Source organism: Cynara cardunculus (genome assembly GCF_001531365.2).
Source record: "Cynara cardunculus var. scolymus isolate 2C chromosome LG 13, CcrdV1, whole genome shotgun sequence".
Lineage (NCBI taxonomy): Eukaryota > Viridiplantae > Streptophyta > Magnoliopsida > Asterales > Asteraceae > Cynara > Cynara cardunculus.
The window spans coordinates 1,879,712-1,892,807 of NC_037540.1; the positions used below are offsets into that span (position 1 = coordinate 1,879,712).

The 13,096-nt window shown below is 35.2% G+C and overlaps 1 protein-coding gene across 1 annotated transcript; it reads right to left on the bottom strand.

Annotated features, from left to right (window-relative positions):
- Nucleotides 1-7,660: 7,660 nt before the first annotated feature.
- Nucleotides 7,661-12,850, bottom strand: LOC112524701 (U4/U6 small nuclear ribonucleoprotein Prp31 homolog). The gene is made up of 9 exons (XM_025134653.1): nt 12,713-12,850; nt 12,137-12,203; nt 11,704-11,769; nt 11,378-11,515; nt 9,459-10,351; nt 9,283-9,353; nt 8,641-8,743; nt 8,023-8,098; nt 7,661-7,904 (listed from the first exon to the last, which is right to left on the bottom strand). The coding sequence occupies exons 2-9, from the start codon at nt 12,137-12,139 to the stop codon at nt 7,797-7,799; spliced, it is 1,458 nt and encodes a 485-aa protein (XP_024990421.1). The 5' UTR covers nt 12,140-12,203; nt 12,713-12,850; the 3' UTR covers nt 7,661-7,796.
- Nucleotides 12,851-13,096: the final 246 nt, after the last annotated feature.

Here is a 13,096-nt window from a genome sequence, read left to right on the forward strand (position 1 = left end):
AGAGGACAATAAAACATAAGTGCCTCTAAAAAATTGAAAAAACCAAACAATCTGAATGACCTTACATCTTAAAAAAATCAGATATAAAAAGCTGATAAAAGTTTTTTTTATTAAAAAACAAACAATACCATGATATTTATGGTATTTAGTTTGTCTATAATGTTTAGTTATTTATTTTATCAATATAAGTTTTATAATTATTGATATGACAGTTTCATCAAATTAAAGCATCTCCAATGCAATATTTTTATAAACAATGTATTTTTTTTATGAGAATCAATATTATAAAGGGTTTTGATAAGGAACTCATATTCTTTTAGTTTTTATATAAGAACCTTGCTTCGTACCTTGAATTTGATGTAAAGTGACAAAATTTGTTAGTGTGTGTGTATATATATATATATATATATAGGCAAATATTGCATGAGAAGAGAAGTTATGATGATAAGCGTAAGAAGAGATTCAAATTCTTGATCACTTTTAATTTCATGTTCACCCATGAATTGCACTTTAGAAAAGAATTGTTCTCATTAGTATTGACATTCAATTATGATTGATTCAATGGTGAAGATCTCTTCTTATGTTTCTCACCATAGTTTCCCTTCTCAATAGAATCCAATCTTATTTATTTAACTTATACTAGAAGAGTGCTCGTGCAATGCAGCAAGACACATCTCGATTCTAATGTTTAATTTTATTATTTGTCCCTGTCGATATTATAGTACGATTTTATGTGTTTTTAATAAAGTATTAATGATTTTATTTTTGAATAAAGTATAAATTTGAAGATATTATAAAAAATTGAAAAAAAATATATCAATGTTAATATCAAATCAACTATTTAAAAATTCTCATTTTTTATGTAAATTCTTTAATTTATTTTTTTAATTATAATTTAATTTAAGTTTAATAACGAAATAATTTAATTTTGGTTTAATAATATAACATTTTATAAAAATAATAATTAAGTATTCTGTTAGACTCAATCATTATCCTAATTATCTTTTAAATTTTTTATATTTAAAATGAGGTGTTTATCATGTATTTAATTATGTTTATCTGCAGTTAATTACACAAATTCAGATTTTAAGCTTTAATAAGTTGTATTTATGCATAATCTACTTGCAATCTTGAGTTTTAAGTAATACGCATTAATAAACAGTATTTTACGCATAAAAAATAATTTTTAAGAGTTTTTATCAAATGTTTTATAATATAGTATAGATTATACATGGGACCCACAAAATAATTCTTATAAAAACTATCATTTTATAGTTTTTTGTAGGTTATTAATTAATGAGTTATATATATATATATTCTCATAAGAAGCCGCGTCAAAAATGGTCTTATATGTACATAATATAAAAACTTGAAATAAAATAATAAATGACTTGTTATATTTATTATAAATGGGGGTAAACCCTTGAAGCATCCTGGGTCGTGCCCAGTTAACATTTATTATTAAATATTAATATTAACATGATATATGCATGAATAATTGAATGTGAAATGAAGAAATTAATTAATAATAGAACTGGAAATATATATATATATATATATATATATATATATATATATAGTTTTTACAAATTGAAGTGGTTTTCATTTGATCGCTCCTTTATATATATATATATAGACTTGGGATCATGTGAGACCAATGGTTTTTCGTGAGATCCGTAAGACCAATTCACAACCTTTGGATTAGTTCTATAATATGAAAATCTAAACACTCATAAATGCCACGAGACTTCTCAATAATCACAAAATTGTCATCGTGCAATTTAAACCATTAGATCATTCACTTATAAAGTTGATCAATGAATATAAATTAGTTTTACGGGTTTTACGAAAAAACTTTGGTCTCACGTGAACACAACCCTATATGTATATACATACACATGTATATATATATACATATACATATACATATATATATACATATATATATATACATATATATGTATATATATATATGTATATATATATATATATAAAAAGAAGTCAGAGGTATCTGTGAGAAGTAAGAAGCATCCTGTCCAGCTAATTTTTGAATTTTTGGGCATATTTAAGGACCAATAATTAGATTAATAATAAATAAATAATTTAGGATGTAAATCTGTGCATGATTAAACACGTTACGAGTAGAAATTATTGGATTTGAATTAAGAATTATATATATATATATATATATATACTAGAATAATACTCGTGCGATGTATCGATATATATTTCCATTTCAATGTTTCGTTTTATTTTCTATTCATGTCCATATAATACGATTTTATGTGTTTTTGAGAAAACGATAATGTTTTTATTTTTTATTCATGTCTACAACCCTCAAGCGACGGCGCAAAAAGCAAGAGTCTGGGAGGATCTTAGCTCGGTGATCCTGAGTGCCTCAAATGTTATATGGATTTTATTGGGGGATTTCAATGCGGTTCGTTTTCCTGAAGAAAGAATGGGATCAACTTTTGACTCTAAAGAGGCTTCAATTTTCAACTGTTTTATTTCCTCCTCTGGGCTCCTCGATATCTCTTTCTGYGGCAGACGTTTCACCAGATTTAGCAAGGATGGGTCAAAGATGAGTAAGCTTGATCGTTTCCTGGTAACGTCTAACTTTTTCTCTATTTGGAAGGATCCTTCTGTGCAGGTTTTACACAGATCTATTTCCGATCATTGCCCTATTCTTTTGAAAGTTAATGATCTTTCTTTGGGGCCTAAACCATTCAGAGTTTTTGACTCATGGTTGGGTATTGATGATTTTCAAAAAACGGTCCTTTCCTCTTGGTCTTCAAGCTCTTTTCTTGGGGATGCTGATTTCGTCTTAAAGGAGAAGGTAAAAGCTCTTAAAAATGACTTGAGATTGTGGTCAAAAATTTTCTTAGCCAACGAATCAAAAAAGAAAGATGAGATACTCAAAGCGTTGTTTGACTGGGACTCTAAAGCTGAAAAGGGGGGTATTTCAAATGTTGATTGCCAAAAAAGAGACGAATGGATTTTTGATCTGATGCTTTTGGACAATCGAACAATGTTGAATAACCAACAAAAATCGCGTTCCAAATGGGCTTTAGAAGGGGATGAAAATTCCAATTTTTTTCACAATTTAATTAACTTTCGTCGGAGAAGGAAAAACATTAAAGGAATTATTTGCGAAGGTGTTTGGACTTCTGATCCTTTGGTTGTCAAAAGTGTATTCTTACAGCACTCTGCTGACAGATTCAAAGAGCCTTGCTCCTCTAGACCAAAGTTCATCTGTCCTTTTTTTGCTAAACTTTCGGYTTCTGAAGCCGATCTCCTGGAATCGTCTTTTTCCGCTATGGAAATAAAAGAGGCTGTTTGGTCTTGTAATGGGTCGAAAGCTCCAGGGCCTGATGGCCTAAATTTTAATTTCATTAAGAAATTTTGGCCAATGGTTGGCAGGTCTATTTTTTAGGCGGTTAAATTTTTTGAATTTTCGGGCTGGATAACCAAGGGATGCAATGCTTCTTTTATTGCCTTAATTCCCAAAAAAATTGATCCCTTGGACGTCTCGGACTATAGGCCCATATGTTTACTCGGTTGTATGTACAAAATAATTGCTAAGCTTCTAACCAGCAGATTGGTAAAGGTTATGAGCAAGCTCGTCAGTGGCAATCAATCTGCCTACATCCCGGGTAGACAAATGTTGGATGGCTGCTTGATAGCAAATGAGATCGTGAATCATGMCAAAAAAAAGAAAATGCAAATTTTTCTCTTCAAAGTGGATTTTGAAAAGGCTTATGACTCGGTCAACTGGAAGTGTCTCTTTCACACTATGAAGCAAATGGGATTCGGAAATAAATGGATCAACTGGATTAAAGCTTGCTTGAAATCTGCTTCTACRTCCATTTTGATTAATGGAACACCATCCGACGAGTTTCACATGCAAAGGGGTCTAAGACAAGGAGACCCTCTTTCTCCGTTTCTGTTTCTGCTTATAGGCGAAGTCCTACAACTCATGATCAGATCTGCTTGCAACCAGGGGCTGTTTAAGGGCATCCGGCTGGCAAAGTCCAATCGAAATCTTTCTCTCCTTCAATTTGCGGATGACGCTTTAATATTCGGCAAATGGTCGCGTAAGAATTTAGTAACTCTTACTAATATTCTTAATTGCTTTCATGATGTTTCAGGACTGCGGATAAATTTATCCAAATGCAACCTTTTTGGTATTGGAATTCCGGAAGCGGAGGTCAACARCATGGCAGGTATGTTAAAATGCATGGCCTCTTCTTTTCCCTTCACATATCTGGGGCTCCCTGTTGGGGGTAACATGAAGAAAAAAGCTTCATGGTCGGTTGTTAAAGACAAATTCCTCAAGAAACTGTCAAACTGGAAGTCAAAATGCCTTTCCATAGGTGGAAGATTTACTCTGATTCAGTCGGTGCTATCTTCCCTTCCGCTGTTCTACTTCTCGCTCTTCTACTTCTCGCTCTTCAAAGCGCCCAAGCCAATCATCAACAATTTGGAATCCATAAGGAGAAGATTTTTTTGGGGACATAAGGAGGGGGAAAACAAAATGCATTGGGTCGCTTGGGAGAAAATTATGTGCTCAAAGTCAAATGGTGGTTTGGGAATTGTCTGTTTAAAAGTTAAAAATGATGCTTTGTTAGCTAAATGGGTCTGGAGGTTCCTGTCTAGTTCTAATGCCACTTGGAAAGATGTTATTTCTTAATTTTATGGCGAGGATGGAGGTCTCTTTTCTAATAGGCCTTTGGCTGGAAATAGTGTTTGGGTTTCTATAGTCAACACTTGCAGAAATGTGACAGTGGCAAATCARAATGTTATTCAATCGTTTACGAAACAAATTGCTAAAGATTCCAACTCTCTCTTTTGGAATGATGCAAGCATTGGTCAAGGGTCAAAGTTGAAAGATATATTTCCTAGACTTTATGCTTTGGAAAGGGATAAAAACGCCGTCTTCAAAGATAGATGGACTTATTCTAATGGTTCTTGGTCTGGTGTTTGGGACTGGAATACAACGGTTAGAGGAAGAAGCTTAGATGACCTTCTAGCTTTAAAAAGGCAACTCTCTCAAACGCATTTTAATACTTCGGGCGAGGATGTGTGGTCTTGGAATTGGCACAAAAAAGGGATTTTCACGGTAAACCACATGTCAAAGTTAATCCAATGGCTTACTAATTCGAATGGTTCAAGCAACGAACCATGTTTTTGGAGCCCTTTAATTCCGAAGAAGGTAAACATTTTCATTTGACGCTTCCTTAAAGAAGCCATTCCTGTAAGATTTAACCTATCAAAAAGAGGGATTCAGGTACAGTCTTTGSAGTGCATCCTGTGTGAAAAAGGTGTTGAAACAATGGATCATTGTTTCTTTTCTTGTTCGGTGGCAAGCATTCTTTGGAGGAAAATTTGGGCCTGGTGGGATCTTCAAGCTCCACGTCTTTCTTCGGTGGCTGATTTCAAAATGCTAATCAATCAAGTAGGATCTCTTCGCAAGGTTGGTGTGATTTTTTTATCAGTTTGCGCTGTGGCTCTTTGGCATCTTTGGAAGTGGCGGAACGAAATTCYTCATGCTGAGGATGGGGTAAATTCTAAAAAAAAAGATGAAGACCCTTTCCCGTGTATTCAAAACGTCTCGAAGCTTTGGATGGGAATCAGGAATCGTAAATTCCATCTTGATTGGGATGTTTGGTCTTCCTCTCCCTATTTTATTTAGTCTTTGTCTAGTCTTTCCGTTTTGTTTGGGATAGGTTTTCACCTTGGTTTTGTAAGGGGATGTTTTCGTCTTCTTGCCCCTCGTCGTGTATTTGGTATTCTGTACTTTTTTGTATCTAGCTTCTTGCTGGATTCGCTTATGTTTTGTTTAATATTAGTGGTTGGCTTGGTTGAGGGTGATGGCCTTGCCGAAGCTCTCTCCCTTGCCCTTCCTTCTGCCTTTAAAAAAAAAAGGTATCAAATTAACTATTTAAAAGTTCTTGTTTGTATATTTTTTAATTCAAAACTTTTATTATAGTTTAATTTAACGTAATGAAGCAACTTAATTTAGGTTTAATATAATATTTTTATATAAAGATAATAATTAAGTATTCTGTTAGAACTCAATAATTTTCATAATTATATTTTAGATTTTTTATATTTTAAAATGAGATGTTTATCATCTATTTGATTATGTTTATCTGCAATTAGTTACACGAATTCAAACATATAACTTTAATAAGTTGTACTTATGCACAATTTACTTGTAATCTTGAATTTTAAGTAATATGCATCAATAAACAGTACTTCATACATAAAAAATAGTTTTTAAGAGTTTTTGTCAAATGCTTTATGATATAGTATAGATATATCATTTTCAAATGATATCCACATTGTTCACAAAGATTCATTGCAGGGTCACCTTACGTCATTGAACCGATAACCATCTTTCGAAGAAGCAGGGGTCGCGGTAGCTACCGAATCTTTTACTTGTACACGCTAATTCCTGTGGATGTCTATTTGTCGGGCTGTCCACCTAAACCGGTGCCAGTGAAGGAAATGATCTTTACATGGAGATGAAAAAATCTAAAGTAATTGATTAATAAAACTTATAGTGATCAATATAGAGGTGCATTGATGATGGCTACTATATATTTATGGACCGTTTCCTAAATTTTATCGAGAAAATTTAGATCTTTTACTTGCTTTCTCATGTAATATGTTTTATCATCAAAATAACATGATGTAAGGATCACTTATCTAGTATTGACTACGTAAGAATTATCACCCATACTAGTATATTATCGTTTAGTAAAACAACACAAAAAATTTGTAAAAATTATCATCTTTTACCTGATATAAGACGAATGGAGTATTTGATTAGATTTATTAAGCAGTAAGAATGAGGATGAAAAATAAAGAAATTGTTTAGTTTTACATAATATAATTAGCTTATTCTCCCATAAGCCCAAATTTTTATTCCAGGTTAAATTGGAAGAATGAAAATCATTCTTTGTCATTTTCATTCCTTAGTTTGAGTCCATTAGTGTATATATACACATATTTGAGTCATCGAGTACATATTAAGGTGTAATAATCGAGTAGATAACTGTACATAAGTTCGATCTAACCCGGACTTTGATCATGGTTGTAAATGAGTACGTAGGATTGGCATGTCTTGTGGATTAAAGGGTCCCCAAAAAACTGATTAAACTGACAACACATCCATCCAATCAAAACTGAAAAAGAAAACGACTAATCCAACTCAATCTAACTCGATGATTAATTGATTTATAAAATATACAAGTGTCAGTTATATTTCAGGGTGGGTTATAAATCAAAAGAATTGGTTAAAAGAGAGAATTTTCCAAACCAATTATTCGGATTGGGTTGCTCAAATGACCTCAAACTACCCCTTGAATCGATCCGTGTGTGTGTGTGTGTATATATATATATATAATAATTAGTATTTTTTGATCATTAAAACAATGACTCCGATGTGCTCCATTAACAAACACTTTCTTTGTTGAGAAGCTTCCACCCTGCACCTGCATGCGTGCTTCCCCAGAAGGAGGCACACATTGTAACAATTCATCGCGTCGTGGCACAAAACAAAAGGATCGGTCTTTCACTCGCTGATCGTTCGCGAGTCGAACTCGCTCTCTTGCCACGCCTTTCACTCACTCACTTGAGTGGGGTTAAGATGAAATTATGAATTAAGTAACCACGTACCATCAGAAAAGAAGGCGACTTTCCCTCTTTGTAAGTATGGTCATCAGCTTCAAAATTCAGTAATTAACATAACTTTCAATACTTTCGGCTTACATAAAAACAACACATTCATATTAGTTCCTCTTGATCTTTGAAAACGTTCCTGTTTCTGAGAAGTATGTGCTCTGAGTTCCACTTCCAAGTCTATTTGCATCTGCCTGTGGATCTATCAGATCAATTCCCTGCATGCGTTTTCAAATTTTAACTTTTCCACATTTCTAACTTCCCGGATGCAATAACTCCCTAAAAACCAACCCAACAAAAACAAGTTCAGTATATCCCGTAACAAAGAAAACAAACCTGCACAGGTGTGAAAGCCAAACTTGAAGTCAATCCCGAGGTAGCCCCTCCACTACTATACTGCTTATCCTTGAACCTGAACGTTCAAATATCAATATGAATCGTATTCTACAACTTCAACAAAAAAAACTCTAATTCCTAAAGATGGTGAAGTTTCCAAGACCGAAAAAGAAACAAAACCAAGATTGCATTTGGTACACTAAAAAGAAACAAAAACATGATTGCATTTGGTACATTAGACAGATAAAACATAACAAAACATGGATCATTGTTTCACATTTGGCAAGACTTTCATGTGGAACAGACCAGTAATGGCAGTTGAATATATTGCCTGTGCATTTGGTACAGGCGTGTTCCACCCCCGCCCTATGGAACAAGGTGGAACCTAATAATTTTCCAATATAACCTCAAAATAAAACCTAATAGCGAGAGTATGGTCCAGGAAAGTAGGGTATACGGAGGATAGGATGTAGGCAGACTTTACCTCTACCCCAAGGGGTGTAAAAAAGTTTTAAGAAAAAAACTTGCACAAAAGTATTGGTTCCAAAAGATTTAGCGGACGATATGCAAATTCTAAGAAAACAATTCAAGAAAGATTAAAATAATCTAAAAGCATACTTCTTGGCGACTTTGGCAGCAAGCTTGCTCTGACCGACTGATACACGCAACTTCCCATTTCCAGCCTGACCAAGCATACCATAACCTTCTCCTAGTCCATCCCCTGTTATCAAAAGAATGTTATTATCACAACTAAAAACAACAAATGTATATCTTAAAGCGGGCTGATAATAATTTTAATCTGTACTCTAGATTCAGTAAAGGCCAACCGGTAACAATGAAACTTAGGGCCTGCTTGTTAGCAGCTTAATGAGCTTAATGGACTCGCAGCTTATTTGTTCAGCTATACGTGACTGTTTGGTAGTGGCTTAATGATATAGAGTGTGGCGTATTCAGTAAGCTTCTAGGGATGAGCTTTATGCAGAAAGCCAAGCTTTTTCCAAACCTGTCCCTCTTAATTAAAAAACACGCTCCTTCCATCTATGAAAAAAACATTCCCAAACAAAAATCTTTCCAATCTAAACAGACATTAATCCACTCGGACTGCATTACCCACACAGAACTCGATGAAAAAACAACCAAACATCCCTTAGACCAGCAACACTAATCATGCGGATAGCAGTAACACTACATATAGACTACCATATGCTTATAACAAACCATTAGCCATAAGTAGATCAACGAACAAAAAAGATTATTTACCCAATGAACTTTCTTCAGGCACTCCAAACTGCATTCTGTTTGCTAGTTTCCGCATGTCCGTAATAGCATATCTGATTAAAAGGTGAAAAAACATCAACAATAGCTATTAAAATAGTAAAACTAACCTTTCTATCTTCTGATTTCCACTATAACTGTCTATAAAGTGGAGCACACACCTCTCTTTCAATTTTCGAAGGCGACGACCACCTCTTTTCTTCTTAGGTTCAGAATCAGGAACGGGGAGTGGTTTAGGTTGCTTTGCAGGAGGTGGCTCTTGCCACTTCTCAATCTTCTTATGAACCTCTTCACGATATGTTCTCCCTTGCTTTCCAGATGGATCACCTCTTGTACAGTCTACACGTGCTGCAAGTGTTGTTTTTGCAGCCAAAAGCCGGCAGGCACGCATCTTGAGAGCAGGAGGTGTAGTCTGAAAAACCTCTGTTTGATCAAGGTAACCAACATGAAATTGGGATGTCGCTGTGGAAAAACCTGCTAAGTTCTTCTTCTTGGCACCTAGAAGCTGAACATTACAAGCTGGCATCTTTGATAGTGAGGACAGACCACCAGCAGTCCCCATTAATTTTGCAGCAACCGCACTGCCAACAATAGCAGAAACGTTTGGTGCAATGTACCCCATTCTGCTTTCAACGAAATCAAGAACTTTCTTCTTGGCTGCATCCAACGTAAGGGCTCTATCACAAGCCTCGATTGTCTTCTGAAGGACATCCTCTGGAAGAGGCTTGCCGCTGGTGGTTGATGCTGTAACAGAAATCACCATGATGATGGCCGATGGCAACAGCCCTTCCAAATCCACAAGGGTCAAGTCAACTTCATTCCCTATCTTCTTCACCACACGTGCATAATCGATTGGGTGGTGAACAAGAGATTCGAGCTCTGGAAATTTGAGGCGGTATTTATCACGAATGAAATTATGGATGATAACGATCTCATTTTCTATGTCAACCGACAATGTGTTACACTCCACGATCAGCTGGTACTCTGGATCATCTTCCAAAACCAAGCTTTGATTTGAAATATCTGACCCTTTCTCAAGAGCATCCTCAACTTTCTGCCCCATGAACATATTAATAATATTATTCGTTTTATCCACCCAGAAAAAGTGCATGAAATTTCTTAATTCTTGAAAATATACTTAATTGAAACACTAATAACTATGGATGTCAGAAAACAGAGGGAGATGAACTTGTAAAAAACGCTAGACTGGTTTGGCATCAAGAGATAAGAAGTTACACTCCATAGACAAATAGTATTTTCTGTGAGGTCTACAAAAATATGCTTGCAAAGTTACACTCCATGACACAAAGAATGGAACAACAATGTAGACCATGGATATGATGAATTCTAATTGGTGCTTCGAGGCATATCCTATCAAGAAATAGTCTTCACGTCTATGTTTTTAATCGCGCCGCTATAGCGGTGCTATCGCGGTGCAATAGTGGTTACCAGTCTTGGAATAATAGCGGTCGAAATAGCGGTCCTGCTATTATCGCAGCTAAAAACTGCTATTTAGCTGTTATTTGGTTTCAAAATAGCAGAAATAGCGGTGCTATAGCCGTTATTTGCTAAAACCGGTAGTCTTTTCACTTTTATCTTCTTTGGTTCTTCCAAGTTCCACCATGAGGATCGCAATAAGCTTTTTTAGGTTCTTATACCTTCCACAAGTACAAAGACAAGGTTTCTTTTGGTTCTTCCACTGTTTCACGAGGAAAACAGTCAACGGGTTTGCTAACCAGCCTTTTGAACCTACAACTTCTGTTTTAACAGTCAACGGGTTCAAGAATTATACAAACTCTTTTGCTATTTTATCTGTGTAAAGCTCGATTTGTTTAAGTTGATGTTTTGATGTTTAAACTGTATACTCTTTGTTGAACACATACACTATAATAAGTATCATATATATATATATATATATATATATATATATACATATATGTGCATGAGTGTGTGTGTACATATAATTATAATTATTTTATGGAGCGCTTTCGCTATATCAAATCATGGTAGTGACCGTTATTTTGAATTTTGACCGTTGTAACGATTGTCACGTCAATCAAGTCAACTAAATTCCACTGACCTTCATAATATCTGTATATCGTTGTGTTTTCTGTAACTTAGAAACACTATCCAGATCATCGTAATTGAGCACTTCTATATCAGCCAAATCTCTATTAATATCCTCTTCCATGTGCTCTGCATCCCCATTGTCTTCATCCTATCAAGCATAAAAAAGAGAAGAATCATTGGTCCGCAAGTTCTGTAATACTGAGAAACAAAGTAAATGAAAATAAATAAACGTTTTAAGAAAGACATGACTGATCGCTAAAGTTAAGAATAACAATTCCAATTTCCGTTACATAACACAATGTAACATGTAAGAATGTGACAGCCCACTACACTCACCAAGTTTTCATTGTCATTGTCTGAGAGGTCCTCAAGATCTGCCAGAAAAGAATCTTCAAGATTTGCCTGAAAAAAGAACATACATCTTACAGTTGACTAAACAAAAAACATATTGCAATCGGTAAAAAATCTGAATACAAATATTCTACGACTAAATTTTCCTGTTCTGTTTCCAATCTATTTAATTATCAAACGACTAAGCTCTCATATCACAGGCAATATATTCAACTGCCACTGAGAGCAGTCTTCTTATAGATAAGAAGAGTTTCCATAATTTTGATTCAAGTTGTAGTCCAGGTGAACTCATGTGTCTTCCCTCTTCAGTCGTTAGTAACACCAAAAAAGCACATACACACTTGCAAATGCACAATGGTATGTGAGAAAAACACAAGAGCTACTACAAGGGGGTTTCAAGAGATGGATAGTTGGTTACCATTATTTGCTGGAAGGGTGCAGCTCAGATGTCAAAATCAAACTCAGAAACTCAGCTACTTCAAATTCTGTCCACAATAAGAATTCAAACCAGGGGGTTAAAGCAAGTTAAATGCAATAAAATTTAAATAGCAGAAAGGGAATCACCAATCAATTCCCTTGTTCTAGTGTGTGTGTGGCAGACCTGGGACTTAAAGTGCGATGCTCACTCATGTCAAATAAATAGGGCTATTTTGATATAAGCAGCGATGGAGCCAGGATTTGGTACCAGAGAGAGCACCGAACGTAGATAAATAAATATTAAGATTCTGAACGGCCATGGATCATTCACATAGACGGTAATCAAGTATTCAAGTATTCTGTATATGTTATTAGGTAAATTATGTAATCAACCAGAAAATGAGTAATCACCGCTCAACATACAACAACAACAATACAGGTGTGAAGCAATTTCGTATTTTCATATAATCAACCAATCAAGTAAAACCTAGTGAGTTGTGATTTTCAATACTCAACAGCGGTGGAACAATTTCATTCATTATTTATGCACAAAACCTAATGAATTCGAAAGCCTAACCTGAATATAAAGCGGAGAAGGCAGAATCTGAGAGCTGCGGTGGTCCGGCGGACGTCCAGAAGAGGAGAGAGGGAGCAGTCGGCGATGAGTGATCAGATGAGGAACCTCGGTGGAGCTTGAATTCCTTCGTGAATTCGTTAATCGTGAAAGGCTGTGTGAATCCTTAGGTAATAATATAACATGCGCCAATGGATCATGGATCCGATTCAAAACCAGCTTCAGTAAATGGGCCAAGAACATGGTGTAACCTGTTTTTTAGTGGGCCAGAGGAGCCCAGCTCATAAACGCATCAACTATGGTTAAGTTAAACTAGCCCGGAGCCCAGCCCGAAAAAGAGCCGATACCTATCGTGCACGAAGCTCAGTTCAATACAGGTCTCAAAGC

Excerpts from the sequence above, each read along its gene's own strand:
- LOC112524701 (XM_025134653.1), bottom strand. Across the intron at positions 11,516-11,703 it reads ACAATGACAATGAAAACTTG|GATGAAGACAATGGGGATGC; the intron begins GTGAGTGTAGTG and ends TATGCTTGATAG. Across the intron at positions 9,354-9,458 it reads CTTCGAAAATTGAAAGAGAG|ATATGCTATTACGGACATGC; the intron begins GTGTGTGCTCCA and ends CCTTTTAATCAG.